The sequence below is a fragment of the Tyto alba genome, unplaced genomic scaffold (assembly GCF_018691265.1).
Source record: "Tyto alba isolate M040663 unplaced genomic scaffold, T.alba_DEE_v4.0 Super-Scaffold_14, whole genome shotgun sequence".
Taxonomy (NCBI): domain Eukaryota; kingdom Metazoa; phylum Chordata; class Aves; order Strigiformes; family Tytonidae; genus Tyto; species Tyto alba.
Window position 1 is genome coordinate 7,730,164 of NW_024881276.1, and position 27,970 is coordinate 7,758,133.

At 39.6% G+C, this 27,970-nt stretch overlaps 1 protein-coding gene across 2 annotated transcripts in view; it reads right to left on the minus strand.

The window, feature by feature from the left end:
- The window catches only part of ANOS1 (anosmin 1), a 151,986-nt gene that overhangs the window by 45,846 nt on the left and 78,170 nt on the right, over positions 1-27,970 (minus strand). For both annotated transcript variants that reach the window (XM_042788932.1, XM_032986926.2), the window contains exons 3-6: positions 22,070-22,132; positions 18,641-18,863; positions 13,079-13,263; positions 2,944-3,073 (exon numbers count right to left, since the gene is read on the minus strand). In XM_042788932.1, the coding sequence (XP_042644866.1) occupies positions 2,944-3,073; positions 13,079-13,263; positions 18,641-18,863; positions 22,070-22,132 (601 nt within the window). The remainder of the gene's footprint in view (positions 1-2,943; positions 3,074-13,078; positions 13,264-18,640; positions 18,864-22,069; positions 22,133-27,970) is intronic.

The following is a 27,970-nucleotide window of genomic DNA, read 5'->3' on the forward strand; positions in this document are numbered from 1 at the left end:
AGATTATATATCATGTTTGTCCTCCTTTCAATAAAAAATAAACCCAAAGTTGCTATTCATTATAACTTATGAGCAATTGGTAATAGTTCAGCATCTTGCATGAGAAACTGTCTTAGGAATTGCTGTCATGTTTCTTGATCAAAAGGTTTCTTTTTGAAGAAAATTTCTGTTAAGTCTGATGAAGATAATAATCTTCTCTTGGTCTTGGCACAACAGGGTGAAGTGAAACAGTACAAGAACTGATGTGAATTTCTATCCACACTTCACACAAATGTAGCACAGACAGTCAGCAATCTTCCAAAGGTGATGTGCCAAAGTCCACTTCCCTTTTCCAAACTGGAGGTGAAATGTGCCTGCAGGAGCTCAGCAGGAGTCAGTAGATGCTGGCACTCAAAGAAATAGGCACGTCTGAGCAGCAGTTTCTTGCCTCTCTGCCAGGCAGGGGTTGTCACTTCCCACTGAGCACCAAAGTAGTTATTAAATGTCTATACGACACTGTAACTGTTACTGCTATGAGTGCCCACTTAGGGACATGAAGGCTAAGAGATACCGGTTGAAGCATCCCAGTATCATTCCTGACAGTCACCAACCAGCAGCCTCTTCATGTGAGTCACCTAGTGCATCCACATGTTTCATCTGGCGAACATGGTATCTTTATAATAACCACTGACAATACCAAAGCCTCCAAAGTAGTCAAATGAACTGCCAGAGTAGGATTATTTTGGCTACAAAGCTGATTGTTAACTGAACTCCTTGCTGTTTGTCTGGCAATTCATGATTCTCTGCCAAAGGCTGGATTTTAGATATGAAAAATGTTATTTTGAGAATTATAGAAGCCTTTTGAACAACGCTGGCGAGATACTTTCTGCTATTCTGCATGTAGAGTTACTACTGGCTCCCACTGTCCTTGTCACAAAGTCCTAAAAGTGATCTCCACCTCCACCAGACAGCTGTGAGCAGAACTGAAGGAGAGCTAGTGCTTCAGGAGTAGCTGCAGAGACCACAGAAAAAGAGGACTCTAGTATCTACCATGCAATCATTTCAAAACCACAAGCTCCTGAAACACAAATTACTGCCAGCTGAGAGACTATTCTGAAGAAATATCCCTATGTGCTTATCCTTTTCTTACACTGTGCTCCAGAAACCCACTTTTGGCTGGGGTCAGATACTGGGCTAAAGAGACCTTCAGTATGACTTACGATACTAAGGTAGGTATTATGAATAATATACTCCTGTGGCTAGCACAGTCTGTAGGGGATGAATTTTTTGGAAAGTAATACAAATCCTGCCTGAAAATGTCACGCTCAAGGCAAAACCTCAGTATTATCATGATATGTCTTTATGTAATTGCAATTATAGTAGTTCCAAGCAGAATAGTTGGAAAATCTTTACAAACTCAGTGAAAGAACTGACAGTGATCTCAGTTTGATGAGGAAGCTGGTGTCAGATTCAGCAACAAAGTGCTGCATCTGCTGAAGTGCTGCTCATGAAGAAAAGCAAAGAGAAAGCTACTGCTGCTGCCGAGTCCATGCAGTAAGCTCAACACAGTTTGAAGGAGATGTACTTTTGATGTGACTGAAATGGTATGTTACTTCAGAATAATAAATTCTTAAAATAATACTTATTTTATACTTGAAAAGGTTTGTGGTCACAGAAGTAATAGGATAGCTATGCCAGCCAACCTTCCTACAACAAATATGGATATAGCACAAAAAAATGATTAAGACTAATATATACTTATTTAGTAAGTAATTAAACCATTCATACCAGCAAAAGTACTTGCATGCCTCTATAACTACATTTACAATAAGATTTTTTTCTAGGACTGACTATGGCCAAACAGCAAGCTAAAAGCTAGCACGGGAACCCATAGATGGCAACTGCCTGTATACAGACAGATAATTCTGTCTGCAGAAAGAGGAGGAAATGCGTTCCTTGAAGTATGCGTTATACCAGCGTAAAGATTCTGTCACTACTAAAACAAAGACAGGTCTTTCTATTAGAAACTACCTCTATTAGTAGAGTGAAGAATGCTAGATCTCATTCTTTGGCACTAAAGTCAACTAGCATGGTCTGACTATGCCCACATTATCAACTGCCTTTAAGTGCGGGTGACCACATGCAGACCATCTGTCTGTCGGGAATAGTTCCTGGCCTGTGCTAACTCCTATACTACGCCTGAGAGTCATCTGTGAAAATTTTGCTTCGTTTGTGTCAAAGGCACACCAGGGACAATGCCAGCAACTTCACGGGATGGGAGATCCATTTCTATCTTCCCCATCCCCCAAGTATGGCTTACCGGTACAGAAATAATTTTCAAAGTTCTCCTATTACCCAAAGCCTTGCAAAACCAGAAATGGCAACAAAAATTCCTACAATACTTTGTGGATTGTCCAGCATGCCTTTCTAATGAACAGAAACATGCTACTTAGCATTTATACCCTTTTTATTCTTAAACCTGTCTTGGTTACAATTAGTGCTAGCAATGGGAAAGTTATATTAAGAGAGCCATCAAAACAATGCTGCTACAATTATTTAGATTCAGGCAACAAAATATTTCAATACTCTATTAAACATATGGCAGCAAAATATTTCTCATAACTAAAAAGAAAAATAAGGGAAACCTCTCAGAATAACAGACTGAAACCCCAGTTCCTTCACGTTTCGTGGTCAGGGTCATGTTGTTTGATACCAACTGTGCAGAAAATGTTTAAAGAGAGGTTTATTCTTTGAGACCCCTTACTGATAAAAGAATAATGACATCTTTAACCTTTAATCCCTTTTCCAACTTCAAACAAATATCACACCCTTTCTAAAGCCGATGGCAGAACTACCCAAAACCCACCTGTTAAAACCTTCTGCCACAGAAGCAGGCAGATCAGGCTGCGCTCCACGTGTGAGCGAGCAGAAGGTGAGCACCAGACATAGCAAATGAAAACTAACCTTTAGAGGATCGAAAGTGCTTGCTGGGTGCCGTGAAGCCTCTTGTGCCGTGCACGTTCACGGCTGCCACGCGGAACTGGTACCACCTGCTCGCTCGGATGTCTGGCAGCCGAACCCGCTCGTCCGTAGTCTGGTGGGGAAAACATCACACTTACACTCTTTGTTCTGACATGGCTAGTTGTGCTATCATCTCCCATGTTAGTTAGACTGAATACGCACGTACCAGTGTCAGCAGGCTGTATGAAACCACCTCACCTGACTACAAGCATCATTCTGCACCGCAAAGCATCTACAGCTTACACCCAATTTTACAGTGCATTGCAGGTCTCTTCTGGAAAAAGTAACCTTAAGAAAATTGGTGAACTGTTAAATTCACAAAATTAGCTTTCCAGGTATCACAACCTTCACCAGTGTAAAGGACCTAACTGTTCAGGTGCTGACACTGCAGGAAACTCACTGTCTCAGGTCACAGGACTGATTTCTCCAGTTCTCAGTTCTCATAGAATTAGGGGTTCAAAGTGGCTTCACAAAATCCAGCACTGTGAGAAGCCGCTTCTTCTTGTTCATAGGAAACACAAAACCCTCAGGTAATGAATGTAAGCCTTTTTCAGATCTTTGCCACTTATGTCAAAAAGACACTTACAGCCTTAACTCTTCCCTGCAGACTTTTCTCAGGTCATAGGAGATGACCTTTCCTCCAACAACACCCACTGAGACTGCTAGTGTCATGAGTTCAGTTTCCAACTTCTGTGGGGAGTACCTTAACCACTGAAATATGGCATAAGCATAGATGCACTCTGAACTCTTTCAGTAGGAGGTGCTTTACATGCTCTTATTCTGAGCCCTGCTTTCCCCTATCTTTTTTTCCCCTTCAAACCTTTAAAGAACTATATTCTGCACTGTTTCTTATTCTTCCCAAGGTCCAAACACCAGAACAGAACACAGCTTCCTGGTAACAACTGAGTCACTGCCAAGTGCAGAACACATAGCATTTTTGTAGAACTCATCAGAAACTAATATACTTGTGGATTTTACTTTTGCAATTACCTCTCAATTATCCAGTTTTCAATTTCCTTTAGGATGTTATGTTTATAGCATTTTTATTTAATTCTTTAATCAAAATAACACATGCACCTGATCCGAATGTCCTGTACATGTCTAAATATACTATACAATCATTACTGATTACCATTACAGACCAAAGATGCAAGCTCATTAAAAATGTAGTGTCATTAATCTATTTTTACAAGCTCTGTTTTCTACAGCTTCAAAAACCCACTTTCCCTGTTGTGCTGGGTTTCTGTGGTGCATTTTTTCTGGCAGCAGGGGAGGGTCTACAGCGGTGGCCCCGGTGAGAAGCTTCTCGAAGGTCCCCTGGCTCCAAGTCAGACCCAGCTCTGGCCAGGGCCAAGCCAATCAGTGACGGTGCTGCACCTCTGCGAGAACTTATGTGAGAAGGGGAACCTGAGAGCAGGTTGGGATCTCTGAGGAGGAGCTGCAAGAAGGATGAACACCAAGGAAGGAAGGAGAAGGAAGCAGGGAGGTGTGCCAGAGCAGATACCCCTGTATCCTGTGGTGAGATGGGAGGGCTGCCCCCTGCCACCCATGGAGATCCGCAGTAGAGCAGAGGCCGACCTGAAGCCTGAGGAGAAAGCCACTCCAGGACAGGCGGCTATGCTTAAAGTAAGCCTGGACTCTGAGGGGAGAAGCAGCCCCCACTGTTGTAGTTCCGTACTTGTAGGACTGCAACACGCAGGGGTGACCCACGCTGGAGCAGCATGGGAATGGCTGCATCCAATGGGAAGGACTCACACTAGAGAAGGTTCATGGAGGACTGCTTCCAGTGAGAGGGGAGCCATGTGGAGCAGAGGAGCAATGTGTGGCGTTCACCCCACCTCCTGAGAAGGAAGAAGCAACGAGCTGACTGTAACCCCCATCCCCTGACCCCTGCACTGCTGGGGATGGGGGCAGAGATCGGGGGCAGAGCTGAGCCTGGGAAGAGGGAGGGGTGAGGGGAGGTGTTTTTTGGATGTGGTGGCCCTTCTCCCTGTTCCCACCTTGTCTGTTAAGTGTTGTCTTTGTTAGCATTTGAATTAAAGTGATATTTTCTTTTCTTGCCCTGACAAGTCTGTCTTTTCCCCTTGACCATAATGGATGAGCTACTCCTCCCTGTCCTTAGATGGATTCTTTGAGCCATTCGTGTTTCAGATTCTCCTTCCCATTCCCAATGGGGAAATGGGTGAGTGAACGACTGTGTGTTGCTCAGTTGCCCTCTGGGCTCAAACCATGACACCTGTATAAGATTCAATGTTCCTTGCAACGATGCCAAGTAGTTCCCAAAAAAGGTATCACATAATGTTATCCACCTCAGGGTGTTAAGAGAGCTGGCTGATATCTTTATGAAGCCACTATCCATAATCTTTGAGAAGTCATGGAGATCAGGGCACATCCCAGAATATTGGAAAAAGGCCAATGTCACCTCCATCTACAAAAAGGGCTTCAACATGGAAACAGAAATTATAGGTCCATCAGTCTTAATTCAGTCCACAGAAAAGTTATGGAACAAATTCTCCTGGGGTCTATCACAAGTCAAATGAAGCACGTGATTGGGAAAAGCCAGCATGGATTCACAAAGGGCAAACTGTGCTTGACAAACCTGATTGCCTTCTGTGACAAAGTAACCTGCTTGGTTGATGTGGGGAAAATGGTGGACACTGACTACCTGGATTTCTCCAAGGCTTTCAATACAGTTCTCCACAGCCTCCTCCTAGAGAAACTGATGTGCTACAGCCCAGACAAGTGGTGTTTGCGGTGGGTGGGGAACTGGCTGCCAGGCCACACCCAGAAGCTGGTGATGAATAAAAACCTTTTCAAACTGGAGTCCTGTCACAGGTCAGGTCCCCAAGGGATTGATATCCAGACAATGATGTTTAATATCTTCATAAGTGATCTGGATGATGGGATCAAGTGTGCCCTGATGAAGTTTGCTGATGGTACCAAACTGAGTGGGGAAGTGGACACTTGGGAAGGAAGAGCCACCCTGCAGGAAGACCTGGATAGGCTGGAAGAGTGGGCTAGCAAGAACCTTGTGAAGTTCAACAAGGACAAGCGTAAGGTCTTGTACCTTGGAAAACATAATCCAGGAGTGCAGCACAGGCTGGGATCTGCCTGGCTGGGGAGCAGCTCTGTGGAAAGGGACCTGGGGGTCCTGGTGGACAACAAGCTCGGTATGGGTGAACAGTGAGCTGCAGCGGCAAAGAAGGCCAAGTGCACGCTGGGCTGCATCAACAAGGGCATCACCAGCAGAGAGAAAGAAGTCATTATTCCATCCTACTCTGCGCTTGTCAGGCCACACCTGGAATACTGTGTGCCGTTTTGGTTCCTGCTATATAGAAAAGGGCTGGACAGGGTCCAGAGGAAGGTCGCAAAGATGATCAAGGGACTGGGAAGCCCATTGTGTGAAGACAGGCTGAAAGAATTGGGTTTCTTCAGCCTTGAGATGGCTTAGGGGAGACCTTATCACCATATGCCAGTATTTAAAGGGTAGCTACAAAGAAGATAGAGACTCTTTTTTTGCAAGAAGTCACATGGAAAAGGCGAGAAGTAATGGGTGCAAGTTACTCATGGGGAGATTCCAGCTGGACACAAGAGGACAATTTTTCACAATGAGAACAATCAGCCATTGGAATAACCTCCCCAGGGGAAGTGGTGGATTACTCAACATTGAACACTTCTAAGATTCAGCTGGATAGGGTGCTTGGCCAGCTTGCCTAGACCGTGCTTTTGCCAAGTAAGGTTGGACCAGATGATCCTTGATGTCACTTCTAACCTGGTGTTCCATGAGTCTATGATAATTTCTGCTTTTGGCTCCTTTTCCAATCTGTGTAAGGAAGTAGTATCTGCTGACATAACTCAGATATCCAGAACTTGAGGAACTTGCCTCAGCTCTCCAGCATTGGTATTTCTAGAGCCCTGACAAATAGAATTCGTAGGTGTTATCCCACACTTAATCTCTTCATTATATGACAAACAAAACTTAGGGAAATAGGTATCTCATTTGTGTGTACATGTAAATGAAAGAAAGCCTTTCTAAATGGCACTATTACCTACTCTCAGACTGGTAGGTGTTGCAGACTTTGAGCCCCACACATGTTGCTGCTACTCAGAGTCCTTCTCCATTCAGATTGCTGTATTTGTCTTTTTAGCTTAAGCAGAGATAACAATCCTAACACTTTCATTGTCTGCCTCATCTTCTTTCTTTTTTTTAGCTTTTATGTTACCTGTAGAGTGAACTATCTCATCCAGTGAAGGGGTTCCCCCTAGGGAAGAAAAAGCCTACCTGAACCAACTTCTACCCTTATTTTCATTTTATGGAGCACTCAAATGTGCTAGTTTTTTCCAGCATGCGGGCCCACATACTCAAGAATTTACAGGTAAGACACAACAGTGAACTGGAGTAATATAAACTATCACTGTATTAACAGAAAAACCCCCAAGGATATATTCAGGCTACTGTTGCAACTGAAATCAGGGTCAGGACTAATACCTAATAGTAATTAACTAGTTATAACACTGTGGGTTTTTAAAAACAGATTTGCTAAATTTAGTTACAAGGTAAGCATAATCTGAGTAGACTTGACCCCTAACTCCTCAGCTAAGGAATCTTATCATTTGCATCAGCTCAGCTATTCAGCTAGGACTGATTAAAAGAAAGGATTTCAGTTGTGTCAGTTTTCTGTGGCAACCGTGAAATACTGTAAAATCAAATAATCTGTCAATCCATATCACTAAAATTATTATAATTTATGAGCATGCCTTGGGCCTATTACTTTCATCATTCATTCTGTTGGCAAAGCTCCTGTTAAACTCAATAGCATGCAGGAGCTGTATCTGTAACTCCTGCATTATGAACTACTTTGGCACCTATAAGCAACTTTTACATAGTATTAATACACTTCAAGAAAGAGCAACAGACTACTGAGATATCTTATCCTACCTTAATGATAAACTGAATTTCTTGTTTAATTGCTTTAGTTTAGTTAGTTCTCACTACTTAAGTATGTTTGGAGCTGTGACCATAACATTCAGAGTCCTTTCAATATCTGCCTTATATTAATGTAAGCCCACTAAATGGTATACCGAGTGGTATTAAGTAACTAGTGGTTGAATTTCATCACACACCTAGAATTCTGCCTGAATAGGAGAGAAATTAAACAACAATTTTATTGATTCCTTAGAATGTTAGTATATATTTTTTAAGAATCATAAATAAAAGACAAAACAAGATCACCTCTCAAATCATTACGAGATCACTATGACTATTTATTTTTTCTGTGCATTACTCAGTTATGAAAAAGAGGAAAGTTTTGAAGCTAACCTCCAATCCTAACAGGTGTTTCATTTAGAATAAAATAACAAATGAGTCTTCAGAAAAAATCATAGGCCAATATGTCCACCTTTACTACCATCCAAAGTTAAATGAAGACAATGGAAAGTCCCCATTAATTACATTAGGATACAACTTTATATGAAAGCAGCACATAATTACGATGACATAACCTAGAGAATATAGAGAACAGCTTCTCAAGAGCACATTTCAGGTCCAAGGGACAACAGGCCACCCGCAATGGCCAGAAAGAAGAAAGTGGTTGGACTTTCAGGTGAGAATATGGCTGAGATTTGCCCAGAGCTACACCATTTAGGAAGCACTGACAGTTCTACTCCTCTCCCATCAGTCCTCAACTGTTTAAGCCCTGAGCCCTCTCCTGCAAGTAGCCCCCTCATCCTGTCTTCCAAAAGGGGGTTATCTACTATTCTCTTCAAAATACCTACAGAAGTCTCCCCCTGCTGCTCATACAATTAATGATCAAAGTACCTATCCAGAGCATGGATGACCTAGCTTCAAACCCATCCTTTGAGAGGCTGGGAGAAAATATTACCTAGCATCTTGGATGTTGCATGATATTTTGAATTAGAACATGTTCCACATTCACAGACAAAAACTGTTCCTCAGACAAAGGAAGGACGAAATTTACAATTTCTTGTAAGGGAAAGGTGGCATTAGTTAGGATGTGGAGGGAGAAGAAAGAGAATATGACCCAGTAGCATAGCAGTTAGGCCACTCAGATGGGATTCTTGTGTCGCCACTTCCAATAATTTTTTTTCTGTCTTTTATATATATATATGTAAAAATTGCTGTAAGAAGGTCTTTGTAACAAAGACTGTTACAGAGGACTGTCCCCTACCCAAGAATTACAGTAATGAATGGGCTGTTTCACTGTGTTCATTCCCTTTCTTTCACACTGTCAATCCTAGATTCCTTTCTGTAGTGCAAAGATTTAATGGAAATAGGAGAGGACAGCCTTACCCTGAAGACTTCAGAGCTCCACACCTTCTGTTGAAACAACACACAGTGATAAAAGAATTTGCAGTTCAGAGAGAGAGGGGTATCAGAAGATCTGTGATTACATTTCTTCTGATACAGAAGAAACCTGACAGTACTGCATCTACCACTCTACCAAAGGACAGTAGACCTCCCCTATTTTGTGCGAATGCAATCCCTCACAAGACAGGCACTTTCTAAGAATGCTTACCAAAGCAAGTCCCTCCTGGGAGATGGAGAATGAAGTCTTTAGTGTACAGGACTGGTGGTTAGCTCCAACTGGGATTTATCACTGTCAAGGGCTGAGATACGTTTCGCGATCCTCAGAACCATCACTTTATGTGTCTCAGAAACTTTCAGTTTTATAAAAGATTAGTTATCCACAGAGTTTAGACAATTCCAAGGTGAAGCACTAAGGTCCATCACAATCAAGACAGCAGTAAGTGCTGCCCCTTATTTTGATAAAGGAATAAACTAATAAGTAAACTTCATTATTGTCTGTTCATATGCATACATGCATATGTGTGTGTGTGTGTGCGAGTATACACACACACACACATACTTGACATCTATTCACACAACACGTGTTTTGTCTGAAAAGAACTGGCCTGGCATATTTAAATTAACTTCATTAATTAGCTTAATATGATTAAATACCTAAGTTTCCTAAGTAAACAGTAATACTATTATTTTTAGAAAGCACGAGCACCAAACAGAATGATAAGCTTGTTCACAAGATATACAGTATTCTCATGGGGTAATGCAGCAGGTCCTGCTCAGCTGGTTGAACCTTAAAAAACAGTAGTGTAAGAAACTTGTCATAATCACTTAGGACACTGAACATCACAGTTAACTAGGCTAACTAGCATCTCAGTTCCCACAGTTTTTATATTAATCAGTGGAAATTAGTCAAATGATTAGCTATGTCAAGTTTTCCCCAAAATGTGCAGCAAAAAACTAAAGGTAACAAAATCCCTTCTTCCTGAAGTGGAAGGTGTTTGCTTTCTTTATATACTTGGAGAGTTAAATAAATATTTTATTAATAGATTGAGCCTTCCTCCTTAAAAATAAAACATCAGAAAAGACCTGATGACACAATACAATACAATATAAACAAACTTTTTCAAAATTATTTTTTCAATACCAAGTAAAAATTTGTGAGACACGAGAAACTACTTGCAAATTAGCTCATGTAAATGTAATAGAAAACAGCAAGTTTTTTTGAAAAGTAAACATCTTAAAATAAAATTATTGAAAATTATAAACCCATTTCTTCTTGGACAGATAATAAAAATAGAATACTGGATGAGGATCTCTGATATAATATTATGAAATTTCTTATAAGAGGATGAAAACAGTAACTTGGGGAAATTACACTACATATAGACACAGGCATAGAGAAATTCAGATCCTCACCCACAGCCTTTTTGACCTTCAACTGCTTTTTACATGCTCTCTAGCTTAAGTTGCAGAGGAATGAAAGAGCTAGCATCATCTATCTCCCCTGGACTGAGATGTCCCAATAGTTCTCAGATAAATGGCTGAGCTCTTCATAGCCTTTGCCTACAATTAAGGTCTCATGCCCCAGTGGTTTGGAATCATACAAGAAAAAAATCTCAGTTATACGGACAAGAAAAGCCTGGAGGCTGTGCACACAATCACTTTAGTCAAACTGGATATCCATCCTTGTGGCTGATACTGCAAAATAAATTGTATTGCATGTAGCCACACTTAAGAAATTTGACTGCCTGGTAGGATGTCTAAAACTACAAACACCATGGAGGTACATTACTCTGTAGAGATAGAAACTCTGATTACTAGTACCCCTCAAGAGTGCCCAGCCTGTATGTCCCTTAAGGTATACACAGTCCAAAAAGCCAGTCAGTCATCCCGATGCTTGCTCTGAACTGACATCCCCAGCAGGCTCCACCACACAAACACGTTTCTTGTGATGCAGAAGTTCTCAGAAAGGTGTCAGTTGGAGGAGGCTTCTCCTGCCACAGAGATTAACTCAGTCCCTTCTGCCTGCCTGTGACACAGCCCCAGGAAGGGCAGCTGTCAGGGTTCTTATCACTCTTGCACAGGAACACATTTCTGACACACTTTCTCCTGTAAATCCACTGCAAGAAGGCAGAAGTTCATATATGCTAGTGGAGCATAAACGGTACATGCTTCCAGAAATGTGCATGGGGTCTGTTTCTGGGAAGAGAAAGAGCACAGCAGTGTGCTACCTTTGCAGCCTGGATCCACCAGCCAGAAGAGTTGGGCTTCTACAGTCTAGCACATATACATGGCACGGTAACAGTGAGGAGTAATTCAGATCTGGCTCTTTTTTGCTACACGGTGTTTTCCTGGTAGCAAAAGCAGAAGGCTGTTTGCTGAATATGGAGTATGCAGATTGAAAACCTGCAGCTCATCTGAGAGATAATGAACAAGTCACTGCAACCTTATCAGGTTTGGAAGTGTGCATGTTCCCTTGGGCTTGCACAAGCAGCGTTTCATGTCAGGCTCTGCTGCAGGTGATTTTTTCCGAGCAAGGCTCTGGCATAGTGACAGCCCCTGTAGCACCACATTGAAGCTAAGAACTTCACTTCTGAATGTTCAGTTTCACTAGCTTGACATTAATTTAAGATAGCTTTTTCCTACACAATCTGAACTGAGAATGAAGACAGACTGTCACAGAATTTAAACTACTTACTTTATTTTGTGGATGGCTCTATTTATTCTCTCCTTTTTTTCCTAGCCATAATGACATTTTGCAGGTCTTTTCAAAATCAGCATTTTACTTTTCTTGTCAGCAGGGATGAGGGTGAAGCAGTTAAGATAAACGATTGGAACTCTGCCATCCAGGTGGACTGTCAGCATGTTAAAAAACAGATTGAAACTGGGAAGAAACTAAGTGAAAATTTATGCTCTGTTGGCTGCTTCTCATTAAGAAACATTTGCTCATGAATGTTACATTTTCAGTCTGGATTGCACTGAGTGATAAGAGCATGACATCATAGGCTTCTCCAAATTGTGAGGGTAACATGAAAAAAAAACAATTTTACAAAGAATAAAGGTTTTAGTCTTTTTTCCACTCTTTATTAAAAAAAAAAAAATAACCTTTTAAATAATTGTATTTCTTATCTTTTTTATAAGACCCAAGCTATGCATTGGAGACTGTGCACTGGAGTCCTACTGACCTCAAAAGGACTATGCCTCTTATGTACTTCCTTCAGTGGATTTTAGTATCTAATTCTACATTTTTCAAGAGCTTTCAGGGTTTTCAGGGACTTTGGAATTCCCATCTGAATAGATCATAAATATGTGCTTACAGGAAAGTGCCACTCACTGGACTTATGAAAATCAAGCCTCCATCTAGTTCTATAGAGTTTTGTCTATAGAGAGCAAAACCACAAAACAAACTCATTTTAAAAACATAAGCCTCTAAGTATTTTTTTTTCTTTTAGGGACAGGGAAGCCATTATTTACTTCTTTACTGATATATTCACAAATTTTTTATGAAGTGAAAATACTGAAGTTCGTTTCTCCTGAGTAAATCTGGAAAACAGTTCACTGAGCAGTGAAGTAAGGCCTTGGAGATCTGGATTCAGTTCGCAGCTCTGTCGTGACCCAGAGAGAGACCCTATAAGGGGATCCCTCTGCATGAGCCTCCCACCTGTAAGTGATCTAACTCTTCTCTGATCAGAAGAAGACCTTTAGATCAGGGGCTGGAAGCTAGGGATCCATATGGCTTTACAAAGAACTGACCTGTGCCACAGTTTGCCAGTTAGTAGCATCATCCTCACTTGGATGGATTCCTTGATTCCACCTCCTCTGAACAACATAGATCACAGGCTCAATAGAAATATTGAATTTTGAAGACCACTTCACCTCCAGGTCTCCAGACTGAAGTTCTATGAATTTTAATTCTTTCCGGGGTTTCAGTGGAACACCTGTAACAGGAATGTGCAAACAAAAATAAGTAATTTACAAAATGCAGTTAAGCCATATGTAGATGAAACTGTACAAAAAAAAATAATTTAAAAAAAGGAGATTGTTGGTCAGACAGAAGGAAAAAAGCAGAGAATGGATAAGCTGATGAGCATGGGCGTTTCAAATGTGCTCATAGCTGACCTATCTCTGCTAACAATAAAACTTTTTTAAAAAAAATCTTCAAAATTATTTATTTCATTTAAAAACTAAAAGATCTGAAAGTTGTACGGTAAAACTGATCTCACAGAAGACACTTTCCAAATACACTCTGATAACGAAGAGAAAGATTCCTTTGATCCCAGGCAGAATCAGTTATACCTGTTGTTCAGTTTTTTACCTATTTTAGCTTTAAACACATCTAATGACAGAGCTTTCGCAGCATCACATAGTAATCTGTTCCACTACTTCTCTATCCTTACCATTAGAAAGCTTCCCCACTACCTTGTTTAGTCTCCTCTGCTGCATCTTAAACTCGATACTTGTCCATGATTTTTGTGGATTGCAGCAAACAGATTCTTTCTATCAGCTATGGAGGCGTCTTTTATGTACTACAAGATTGTTATCATGACTCTGAATGTCGTCTTCTTCAGTGCAACAACCACAGTGCACTCTGTTTTCCTTTTAAATCATTGTTTCTAGACCTCTGATCATTCTTGAAGTTGCCTCCAAAAAATCTCTCACTGGCCCACAGCCCTTCTCCAGAGTCAGGCCTAAAACTGGATGCAGACTGTGTCTAAACTCTTACGAGTGTAGACTAGAGAAGTAGGATTATTTCACACATCTTACATTAGTCTGCTATACCTAAGAAAGCCGTTTGCCTTCTCCGTGGCAGCATGATCTTATTGATGCACATGCAGCTGTATGGTATAATGTGTCACTCTCCACTCTTCCCTAAAGATCTAGGAAAGGTAATTCCAAGGCATCTTGAAATAGATATATCTAATGTATATTGTCCAATTGTTATAGTTCAGAGACAAAGATGTCTTTCTAAAATTTTATAGTAATTTCCCATTATACAGTGACATTGAAGGACAGTTATTTCTGTTGTTTCTACTGCTGGTAACATCACCTTTTCAAAAACATCTACAGTAGCTTGAGGGAAAAAACAACTCTTCAAATTTGGCATCTTTTGATTGAATCAACAAATCAAGAGTTACATACATTTCTCTAGACAGACTTTAGGAACTCATTTATTTGAATGTGCAGCATTTTGTCACTTCAGGATATGTCACAAATAAGATTTCTATGCTGACACATAAACCTTCTTAGCAAGTTATCCTATGCACTTTAGTTATTTTGTCATTTCAGTGGGTGTCCACCTAAGTCCAGCTGTATGTGTTGGTTCAATAAATTGTTTCCTACCTAGTCTGCCACAGATGACTGAGTATCAAAATTTCCTTAGGTGATCAAACTGCTTTTCTATTTCAAGAGGTCTCCTAAATCCGATTATATAATTAGCTACAAGTAAATAAAATTTAATCTTGTAGCTCTCAAAGAAATGTAAAATCAACCTGAGGAAAATCCAGTATGTAAATCTGGGTATCACAGCAGTTTAAGCCCTGGATATCCTTCTACAGCCTAAAGTCTTAGTCTAATATAACAAACATCACAGAACATGTCAGTTCAGATTTCCACATTTGAAAATCCTTCTTTAATTATGATGTACAATAATCCTACAATTTGCATGTTAAGAAAACTTCCATCTGCTTTGCATTAGGGGCAGTAGGATTCACTTGATTGCAAGTATCTCAGCCTCTCCAGTGTTACGTAATTGTGTGCAGATGGAGTGCAGCAGCTCAAACAACGAGAGCATAGCACAAGTGCATTTTAAAATACTTTTGTAGAACCAGCACCATCAATTTAATATCCAGATGTGTAGATCCAATTACTCTTCAATGTGCTTTTTATTATGTAAATGGTCAGCTCTTTCATTGTCCTGGAACAAACTAGTCCTCTGATGTCTGCAGTGCTTAACTGAAGAATTCAAATCACTGATTGCTGTATGTGTGTAATACCAGAGCCCAGGAAAAATGTTTCTAAAGGTGTCTTTCAAACAACACATGCATCTCTGTGCCATGAAAAATATATACCACTGGTCCATCATAAGAACCTGTATCTTAAATGTCGGTTCCCCAAGAATTCAAAAAGTTTCCATTGAAGGTTTGCAGACAGCAAGGGGTACATTCATGGCACCAGTACAACTGTAAACACAGTTGTTCAAAGCCTCAGAGATGTACACTTTTAAAACTGTATACTGTTTTGTTAATACAAAACTATTTTTCTTTAAGCTTGAAAAGAGACTTTGAACTTTGGGTGACCATCTGGCTCCAGCTATCCTATTATGATATTGTCATACCATCATACCATTTAAATGTCACAATCTTCACAATTTACCTTGCCCAGACCTGCAGTTTGGTCTGCTGTATGGATCACTCCCTTATATGTTTCAGAAAAAAACTAGTTAGGCTGATTTAGACTGCATGAACCCTAAATCTTTGTTAAAAAGAAATCCTGGAAAGTTCATACAAGTAGCTGTATCATCACATCTGAGAAACCACTATCTTCTGAACAAGAAAAAGGTGATGTGTAATTTTTACAGCTACCTGGGTATAGAAAAAGATACATGTCCTTGTCCTTACTTGGGGATGCATACATGTATGTTAGACAAAGTGAACCTGATAAAGCATTCTCCATCCCTTTCTCTTTCTTCCTTTTTCTTCTGCCTTTTTAAACTGTTTTATTTCTAACCAGAGATATTGCCCCCATTTCTATCTCTAAAGTATCAAAACTACTTTAGGCACTTAGTGCTATTTGTCACATCATTATGTTCATATAGAAAATAATTAGGTAGGCCATAGAGAAGGGACACTTTCTGAAGTCCTTCACTAGTTGAGATTACATGAAGGAGATGGATGAGGCAGATGACAGAAGAGGAGGAGAAAACATTTGATATGTCCAGTAAAGAGAAATAAAAATCTGAAGACTAAATAACTGATTGGTAATACTCCTAATGGAGATGAAAAAATACAATAATGGACAGCTTAAAGACTATAGCAAATGCAAGCCAATAAACAATTAGGATAACAACCAACTGGTCTTGTTAAATTAATCCAACAACTGCAATGTATGACTTTGGTGGCAGTGTACTTATATTAATATTCTTTTAGGATTGGGCTTTAGCACTCAGCACCAGAGGGTAAATGCACTTTGTAAATCCAGCAAATCAGATGGGTCTTTTATATCTGCTGTTGTAACTAATCTCCAGACCTTGATCAACAGTAAAACTATAGGAACTTCTGCAGATTCTTAGATTCAATCTGAGTTCATTTTCTAGCTGTGAGTGCTGTCAAAATGATAAGACTAAGTACTAAATGTATTCACTAGATCTTACTCATGCTTGCACAGTTTGCTCTTCCTTAGTGACGGGAAGGTCATTTACCCCTGGAGGAAATGAATAGCAAGCCTGCTCCGCTTCTATTTGTCCTTTGTTGCAGAAAGACAGGCTGAAGAGGCTAATTAGCTGAATTCATTAGCTGAGAAGGCAGTACGGAATCGGGCTTTCTCTTATTCTGCAAGACATATATGCTCTTACAAGCAAGCACCTCCTGCAGGTAGGTGATAAGATGTTAGAGAAGGTTAGTTCTGTTCCTATATAATTAGGCTGAAGAGTAATAGACTTTCCAGTGTGTGCAGTTATACAATGCATCATATCCTGTCATATCCTGCATTCTCTCCAAAAGCATGTCATCTTGTTCCCTTTGTTTTTGTCTGTTTTCTTGTTTGTTTTGATTTTACCTCTTCCAGCTGTTAAATTTACTGGAATTCTTTGTAGTTCTGGCATGGAGCATGATCATGTAAATCATTACATATACAATGTGAATGTCAGTTTATCATTCTGGTCATTTCTCTCAAGAAGACAAAAGAAATAACTAACTGATCCATTTCAGTAATTTTGATTTTGAAAGATGTTATGTATAAGAGTGTATTAATTCCTTATAGTTTTAAAGGGGCTGCTCTGAAGTATCTTGGAAGCAAGAAAATTTTCCTTCTGCACTAGAAATATAGATCACAGTATTGCCTATTGTTCAAAATACTTTGAGTACTAGCTTCATCAGTTTTGTCCTTACTCAAGCTCCATGACTTCAAGATCAAATTTTCTCCATTTACAGAAGAAAATAAAACAGTGTTTCCTGATGACCTACCGTGTACACCCAAAGACAGGATTCAAAACTCAAAGCACATTATTTCTGACATATATTCTCATCACCAAGGACATTCAAAATGATGCATCAACATTTCAGTTAAAGCAATTAACTTAAAAAGAAAATCACCAGCTCCTTCATATATTTTACCATTTTCCCATCCACAGATGGAAATAAGTCTGGATTCGGACCTAAGCCTGGACTTAGCTCAGAGTTCTGATGATTAGGCTCTCTACAGACAGTCCATGCTATCAGATAAATAACTGATCAATATTTATTTTTTATCACTGAAGTAAGGAGAATAGATTTCTAACAAAACATTTCAACTCTGTGGAACAAGAAAATGTCTTTCATAAATTCTCATTGTTCTGCATTAAGAAAACATTTTCAGAATATTTCCATGTATGAAGTTTTTTTTAATTCCAATAAATTAAAATCTGGACTTTGTCTAAGCAAGTAATTTCTTAGTCTCTATGTTTTTGCTGATGGATGTCAAGGAAAACTTTTTTTTCACAGAATCTCAGCATACAAATATATATTTTTTTTAATAAGGTTGCCTTAGATTTAAGTAGTTAATTTATTTTTATATATATACACATATATACATATACATGTGTGATATTATAATCTTTTACTATTTTGTTCTTAGGTCATTAAGAACACCAATGCCAAATATACTGCACTACTTCGTTCTTTTACCAGATTATCTCACACTTCCTATTTGTTAGTCTCATCTGCTTGGTTTATAAACATAAATGTTATCTGTGATTAATTGGACATGAACTATTTATTGTTAAATATTCTCCTGCTGCATTCTTTCATCTGCATCAAATTAATTGAGATTTCACCTAAATTGGCAAGTTTGTTCTGCTTAAGATGATTCATAATAGCCAGCTGTTTACATTCCACAGATCTCCAGGCGTGGAATTCACAAGGGCAAAAAAATTCAGAAGCTTGAGTAACATTCTTCTCTGGCCTTCCATCTATTCAGTATCCAGCCACATCTCTACAGGCGCCTCTCCTTTTTCTTCCCATCCATACAAACTCCTATGAAACCAAAGTCCTGGTTTTCTAGGAGAGTTTATTATAGCCTGAAGTTATTAGCTGAGTATGAGTACATATTAATAATCTCTACCTTTGTACAGATTTTTTGGAACTTGGCACGTATGACCACATCCATTGGAACAGCATTTCTTCACTCCAGAACATTCACTATCAGCTTCACAGCTTTCAACACAGGCAGCTGCAAAACCACTGGCTCTCTCAGGTGCCGGACAGTCCCCTTGCTTCACAGACAGGATGTACTTAAGGAATTCACAGCTAGTTAGGCATTCATAATTCTTCTTGGGGAAAAGAGGCTAAAGGGAAAACAAAAGAATTGTATAAAGTTTTCAAGAGGAAAAAAAAAAAAAAAAACAGCAACAAAAAAACTTGTATGCTTTCCAAGACCTCCTAAAGGAAAATTCAGATTTTCAGCTCTTGCAAGACTATCCCTGAAGACTTATATATTCAAGCCACTTCTAAAAAGGCATTCCAAGTACAGAATGATGAATTCCCTCAAGTAAGACCACCATCTTTAATTGAATAAAGTTATTTATATTGCCAGTTTTCCCTTGTTTTCCTCACATTGACTGGCTAGAGAGTTGCTCAATGACAGATTAAAAACATTCTCAAAACAAAGGGGAAGCAATGGTCAGACAGTCTTTTTTTTTTTTTTTTTTTTTTTTGACTACTTCACATTCCTTCCTTTGTATTTCCTAACACTCTACCCACAATATCTGATGTAATGTCACTCTAAATAAATAAGTGAAATCTTGTTTCATTATACTATTTGAACTGAGTTGGCTAAGAGAAGATTTTTGCAGCATAAAGATGTCTTCACGGAACTGGAACTAAATTTCTGATAAAATCATCAGCAGAAAATACAGATTAAAATAAGCCTTAAATATATTGAATAAAGATCAAAGTAAATGCTACTTCTTTGAGAAATCAAGTCCCAGATATAAGCAGAGGTTGTTTCAATGCATAGATATTTTATAGCATGTGTAACACTCAGAGGTTTGCAAGGTTTAATTAAAACTGTAATAAAAATAGCATCTAGCACCCTGGGGAGAACATTGTGTGTGACATGGGGATTACCCCTCCTCTTTTAACTGGTGCTTTATTTTAGTTTGGTGCAAAAACAGCTAAAGTGATTCTCTCAAAGTGACTGGTGGAACTATAGATGAGCAACCCATGTAACTGAGGTTATCTATAGCTTGCCTTTCTATCTCAGAGCAACCAAATACCTTCCACTCTGACAGATCTGATTTACAGATTCCTAAACCTACACAGAATTATAGCCCACTCTCCATACAACTATTCATGAAACTTCTGCAACTTTCTTCCATATTCAAATGTCTTACTTTCTTATTTTTACTGTTCTCATATTTCTGTCAAAATGAGAAAGTCTTCACTATTATGGAGGCCCAGGTGTTTCACAGACCATGTGTCAGTTTATTCTGCAAAGTCACTATGGTCCAAGAATGTGCCACTATGTTATCTCTCCCATCTTGTCCTACAAAACAATCCGGAATTTCTGAATCAGTCTTTTAAGGATGAATTTGAACGTTATGGCTTAACCAAAATGAGCAGTCCTTATATATCTTACTGACCCCAGTGATCCTTGGACACACACTCCTGATGTCCCATGCATTGGAATGCACCAGATCCCATACTTATCCAGTTAAGAAACTAAACCAGCAGGAAACTGAATTTATGGAAAAAAAGGAGTCAGGTAAACTGTCTCCTTTTCTTCTTGACACGTAAGGTTCTTTTAACACTAGTACACTCATTCAGTAAATAAGAAGTAACATACCAAGCAGGGGCCTTGAGAAACACAAAGCTAAATTGTTGCTTCCAGATTTTTTACAAAATACAAGAAGATTGAAAACACTCTCAAAGGAAAACAGCCTCATTTAATTCAAACAATGTCTATGGAGCATACGTGAGTCTGAAAGAAAAGTGGTCTTTTGTATGTGTGTGTGTGTGTGTGTGTGTGTGAAGCTAATTTCAAATCCTAAAACATCACAAATTTGCAGCTACTTAATTAAAAACTTTATAGCTCCCTGAGGCATAATACGTCCTCAAGGCTTCTCCTCCTCACCCTATTTCACAGCTCATTTTTCAGTTAGCTGCTAAATGTGCTGCTCTTCATTACGGGCCTTTGAAGTTCTAAATTTAGCTTCAACCACAAAACACTAATCAAAGAGGGATGCTCACTGTTTTTAACTACAATAGAACAGTGTTCTACAAATGTTTTCCTTTTAAACCAATTTTATACATATTTTCACCCATATCTGGAAACACACAGCCAAAGTGAGAAGTGATATATGAGAATGGCATAAATTAGAACCACTAAAACTGCTTTATTACACTACCCTAAAATTTTGTATATGAGGAAGCAGCAATTAATCCACATTAAAGAACTCTTGTAAGGATTGGTTTTCATGAGAAAATTTTACTTTGTCTTCTAATGTGACTACATAGATCAGTAGTAATCCAGTAATCCCTATTTACACATAGTTGGATCTAAATTATTTTTTTTTCTTAGTTGAAATTACAGCTTTTCCTAATCATCTTCACAATGCTTAAAATCATTTAAACATAAGACATGCTATTGTACCAGAAAAAGAGTGCCCACAGTGATGAGGGAGAAGTTAAATCAGTATATCAGTGAGATCAATATATCAATGAAGGTCACTTGTATTTTCTTATAGGAAAAACTGAAAAACTTGATAATCATACACTTTCATAGACTTGAACAAAGTTGTATCTTTATATTAATTTTGTTATAATAAGGCAACATTTTATTGACATGGTATTTCTATTTTGTACAAAAAAAAAAAAAAACAAAACAATTAAGAACTGTAACATCTGACTTCCACCAACTCAGCAGAGCCATGTTTTAAATCCAATAAAAACATCTCCTTTTTTGTATTAGTTTAACTGATCTAGGTTTCCTTATTCACAAGGTTATTCTGAAACATGGTTCAGAAACAGTTTTGCAAAGACTTGTTCCCAAATAATTATGTATTTTTACAGTAGTTTTCTGAACCAGGAGTCTACAATCCAGTTACTCGTGGAGAAATATACTTTTAGAAATCAGATTGACTTTCACATACAGGAATGCAATCTTTTCTAGCTACCCTGTACAAGTATTTTCACACAGTGACATTTTAAACAAAGATACTCTTACACATGGCCAGAAAAGATAGAAGGCCGAGTGGTAGAAATAGCATCTTACAGGAGGGATTTAAGAGCACCATTTGAGAGAAGCAGTGTAAGTGTGGCTGGATCAAGTCTTAAAACTTCAAGTTGAGATAAAAAATTTGGTCAGAAAAAAAAATATCTTTTTTTTTTTTTAACTCAAACTTAATATGGCTGAATTCTTACATGTCTATCAATTCAAATGAAGGAAAATGATGTAAAAAGCCTGTTTGTTAGCTGTCTCCTTGAAGCTAATAGATTAAGTGAAAGAGACAGCTAGAACAAATTGAGAAAGAGTGCCCTTGGGCTGATGTACCTCACAGAAGCTTTGGCAATGGTTTTTCTTCAGGTCCCAGGACTCTTTGCAGGGCTCCAGGCACTAGGAAAGATCAGGAGGTAGACAAGTGTCAGAAAGAGAAATACATAAACAACCACAAATGACCCCATTTCTTCTCCGGTTGTTTGTTTGGCCCATAGGAAGTTAATAACAGGCTTTAAAAATCCACTTCTCCTGAGGATAAGATTGTATCATTGAGTCATGGTGTCAGAGCAAGGTCATGCCAAGCCATGGTTAGATTACAAGAAATATTTTCAGTATTTCTTACTGTACAATTGCCTCGCTTGTTTATATGCCATCATATTTTCTGCCTTACTGAATCTAGGTCTTAATACCATTTAACACCATGTCACTGGAGCACAGAGACAATGTCAAAAGCATTACTCTAAACTACAGAAAGTTAAATCTTCTCCTCACTGTCCAGCCTAAATATTAGATGGGCACATTGCCTTCCCAAGCGAGAAACTATTTCATCAAGCTATGGAGTAAACTCAGCAGAGGTTTAACTGCTATTCCTGTATAAATAGACAATGTTCAGTGGTCTGTTAGCAAAACCACTTTATTTCAAGTACCATATTATCATTTCTTCACCTTCAACCTCTAATGCAATGGTTATACATAGAGTTGAGATACAGACGCTGCAAACCAGAGTCAAGCTTCACAGCATAGCATAAAGAAAAATAACATTGCTAAGAGCATTTATTGAAGATGAAACATAAATTTAGACTCACATCTAGAAACCTTTTTTCTTCCTTTGTTAGACATAGGATCTTGGAAAATGCTGGCATTGTTAGGAGTTAATAACACCTACTCCTTCTGGTAACAGTAGAAAGATACTTATTGCACCAAAAAGAAAAGCTTTTGATATGCAATTTAATATTCATATAATTTGTTTTTCTTATACACAGTATTAGATTGGATCCATATACATTTATGCTATTTGAAAACAAGCATGAATACATATAGGCTGTATCTCATCTGCCTAACTGTATCATCAATGTACTAAAAAAATTAGCGGTTTAAAAGTTAAGCATTTTTCTTATTAACAAAAAAACCTGAAAAATATAATAAAACCATTAGTTACTGAGGCTACATATATCAGGAGTGAAAAATAACACTCAAACATTTTCTCTCTATATATTTCAGTATTTTAGACTCAATTGCTAGCTTTTCAAAATTCACCATGTGCTGTATACATGGTAATTAGAAGGATACATTAAAAAATGTTACTGAAGTCAGTAAGTTTAATTAAACCCAGTGTTGTTCCTCCTGTGGTATAGTTAACGTGCATTTGAGTCCAATTCCACTGTCATGACAATTTTACAACTCTCCTAACTGCCTGATGGATTTAGCCCCAAATTACAAAAGTATAAATGGTGTAAAGAAAAAATGGGCAACAGTTTGACCACACCAGGACTTTGTCAGTGATCCTCAAGACTGTCAGGATTTCCATACCCTTGCCTTCTTTGAATTCTTTCTTCACCTGCACAGCCACACAGAGTGTCTCTAAACCAGCATATCCACAATCTTGGGATGACAACTAGATTCAAGTTCGTGCTGACTGGACTACCTTCCTCACAGGCTCTAGAGCAAAACAGTTGGTAGTCCTGGAAGGAAACACCAAGATGCTGTATGCTTCAGAGAGTTTGTTCAAGGCGTTTGTACCAGGATGTCTTTACCTGCAATGTAAACAGGGTCCAGCACTTGAGGCCTTGCTGGGCTGCCACTCTGTCTCAATAATCACTCAGAACAACCCGGGCTTCTTTCATTTGAGCCCCAGCACCTCCTGCTGTCAGGGCAAGCAGAGATGACGGGCACCTCAGCTCAGAGAGATCAAAGGCAAGATGGACCAAATGAACCAGGGCTGAGCAGGATCCTGCAGTCTGACTGCTCTCAGAATACTCCAAGGAAAACAGATGATGTAGAACACCATAGGGCCTCCACCATAAGCTTTATAGGTTCTTGCCTATACATAAACAAAACAATCTTCCTACTCCTGCTGTATGAGGAGCGCTCAGAGCACTGGGTTTAGCCTAGAACAATGGGCTACTGCAGAAGCCAACTGCCTAGCTTCAGTGGAGCTGTACCATTCTGTAGGTTGGAAAAAAACTGCTAGCAGACAGAAATGTTGCTAATAAATTTGCAGTAGATGAGTTTGGGACCGTCCTTCTAAAAGGGTAGCTGTTAAGCTTGCAATAACAAAGATGAGAGCACCTCACAAACACTGAGGTTTGGGCATTTATCCTTTTAGCTATTCTGTTATGAGGTTCCCCTAAAGTGGGAAGCTGGAAAAGCTGGAAGCTTCGATCCAAGTCTCACCTTTAGCCCTTGACTTAACCTGTAAATCAGTAAATCTTGAGATCCTCCTCACTGTCTGGTGAGCTTTATTCTCTGAATGGCAATAATCTCAGGTAGAAGGATACTTTTTTTTTCCCTTAGAAAGTCTCTCCTGATGTTTTTTATATGGAGAGGGAAATGTCTTCCAGATCCAATATGTCATATACATGCTAGCTCTGAAAAAGGGCTATTGTGTACAAAAATTTCTCTTTTTCCAGACATCTCACCTTTCCAGTAAGCTCCGTCCTCATAAACTTTAGCCTGCCTGGTTCTGTTAAACTTTCTCATCCCATTTACATGTGTCACTCTGAACTGTACTTTTTATCTGCAAAGGGTTGTGGGCTTTTTCTCATCTTTGGCATGCTTTGCTGTGAACGTGCATCAAAATGAGTCTACTGAAGAACATACATTTCACATTGCTCTGCACCGTACTGTAGTAAAACATTTCTCCCTCCACGATGGATCTCTCCCATTTTTAGTAAATCTAGCCGAGGCAAGCACCAAGCTGAAAATTCTCTCAAGAAAAAGCAGAATCAGGCCTTACACCGACAGCAGCTGAACGTTTTCTGACAGGTACCATTCCATGCATAATAAATATGAAAATCAAGAAAATGTGAGTCAGAACTAGTGGCAATAACATCTGTTTTGTTAAATCCAAGTTTTCAGAGAATACAAAAAAAAAAAAAAAAACATACATCATAAATTTTAAAATTGGACAATACATTTCTAATCATTTCAATCCACATTTCAATCCAGCCCAGCAAAGGCCTGACCCAAAGCTCCCCCAGACCAACAGGAGCTATTTCAGTGGTGTTTAGCTTAGCCTTGATGCCTGAAAGGAAAGCATACAGCATTTCTTACCAATGAGAAGAGTTTCAAGGAAATACCTGAAACACCCATACGAAAACTATTCCCACCCAGCAGGTAAACACATGCCGGTTTTCTGGATTATCGTCAACGTGTGTGCCTGTTACAAGGATACTGAAATCCTCTATCCAGGATAAGGAGGAAGCTAGGATGAACGGCAGCTGGTTTTGTCTCCGCTCGATGTAATACAAAACACCGTGCAGAAACCACCACCCACCCCCCCCCAAAGCTGAGCTTTGGGATGTAGGTGGCACAGCACGCACAGGTGGGAGGGCAGCGGGGCGGGAAGCGTCCCGGCGGGCGGATCGGCAGCGTCACTGGTGCCTCGGAGCCTCCGCTGTAAGGGCTGCTCTACTGCTGGGGCGGGAAGAGGTAGGAAACACAGTGTTGAGCCAATGCTTACCGGCCGGTACCACTCGTCAGAAGATGATGGGTGTTAACCGCACCGGCCTTCCTAAATTGAATCGTCCTAAAACATCTGCTTTGTCATCTCCTGTGGTTAAATCTACAAGGTGTAGGCTTGCCTTCTTTGCCCAGACTGCTGCAGAGTCATTATTCAGTACTAAAGAATTGCATCAAAAGCCAAAAGGGGTGCTAATAGAAAGCACCCCGGCATTTGGCATCCTTCAAAAACTGTGCATGTGGGTATATATGCACACATGCATAGTTATAAATATATATATATATATCAGATACTACTTGTCCTGGGTTGAGTGAGTGGTGGAGTTTTTTGGTGGCAGGGGAGGGGGCTATCGGGGTGGCCCCCTGTGAGAAGCTTCTCGAAGCTCCCCCAGCTCCACGTCAGCTCCACTTCTGTTTGGAAAATTGAGCCAATCGGCTGCGCCTCTGCGATAACGTATTTAAGAAGGGACGTGGTGACGGGCAGTGGGACTTGTAAGGAGGAGTTGCTGCAGCTGCATGAACACCAAGGTCAGTGGAGGAATGGAGGAAGAAAGGAGGGGGGAGGTGTGCCGGAGCAGAGACCCCCGTGTATCCTGTGGTGAGACGGCAGGGTGGCCCCCCCTGCCACCCATGAAGATCTACGGTGGAGAAGACACTGATTTATGGCCTGTTGTTCCTGCTCGGCTGATCAAGGTTCTGTGCCCGAAGAAGGCTGGGGTCTCATGGGAAAAGGCAGCCCCGCTGCTGTAATTCAGCACTGGGAGGATTGCAGCATGAGGGGGAGTCCCACGCCGGAGCAGCTCAGGAAGGGCTGCAGCCGTGGGAGGGAATCCAGTCGGAGGAAGTTAGTGACCCATGACGGAGCAGTGTGGGGAACGCTGCGGCCCGTGGGAGGAATTCAAGTCGGAGAAAGTTTGTGGAGGACTGTCTCCTGTGAGAGGGGGACCACGATGGAGCAGGGGGGAACAAGTTCTGGACACTCCCCTCACTGAACATGAAGGAAGTGGCAGCGCTGACTGCACCCCCCATTCCCTGCCCCTGTGCCACTGGGGGAGGAGGTAGAGATATCGGGAGCCGAGCTGAGCCCGGGAAGAAGGGAGGGGTGGGGGGAAGGTGTTCTCAAGATGTGGCAATGCTTCTCACTGTCCTACTCTGTTATGTGTTGTTAGTGTCTGTAATAAATGTATGTTTTTTTTTTTTTCTTCCCCTAACGAGTCTGCCTTTTGCTCATGATCATAAAAGGGGGATTTTCCCCCATCCCAGTCCTATCTCGAACCCCAAGCCTGGCTCTCTGTCCCTTCTCATTGCCGGAGGGGAAGGGAGAGAGAGCTGCTGCATTGTGGTTGGCTGCCAATCAGGCCTAAACCACGACACTACTATAGATCTGTTAATTTCCAGGGTGTATAAAGTTAGGGACAAAGTACTGTTTCATTCAAGGAAGAAGGATTACTATTGCTTTAAAATATATTAGTTTTTGGTTTTGGTTTTTTTTTTTTTTTTTTTTAATAATTTGCAGTTAAGGCCCCTATTAGAGAAGTCTTTTTTGTTCTAATTTTTAAACTATAAATAAAGCAACTATAAGATTAGCATATGATGCGTGATATTTACATTGGTCAGTAAAGGGATTTTCAAAATAGCCCACCAACACTTTTGCTTAGGAAGTGTTGCCTTTGACCTGAATGGGTGAGAGTTATACTAACACAATAATTTTGAAAGCCTAATAAATTTCAAAGCATCATTAAAGTAATGAAATAAATATTTATTCAGATACTGTAGATATATTAAAATATTATATTTAAGGTAAATAGCTGAATAGAACATATTTATAACTGTTTAAACAGCAAACAATTATGTATTTCAGAGTAGAAGAGTCTACCCACAGTATTTTTGTCTGATATGGCTTCTTCCGTCACCTAAGTGGAACCAAGTCATATGCAAACTGGTGCAAAACAAATGGAAACAAAGTGTTATAGCTGGAATACAATTATTCTTTTCATTATCATTCATCATTCCAGTTGCTCACGTAAGCAAGGCCAGAAATTTAAAGATTCATGTTTAGAATATATATTTATTTTCCTTTCCTAAGGTATTTAATTAAATGGGACATAGATGGTTAAAAAAAAAAAAAAAAAAAAAAGAAGGGAAAAAAAACCTTTCGGTGTACAGGTTCCTAAGAACCTGCCATGTCATGAAGACAAGTACCTGAAAAATGTATGTACTCACTATCAGGCACTTAGCACACAACATTCTCAGGGACAGGAATTTAACCAAAGA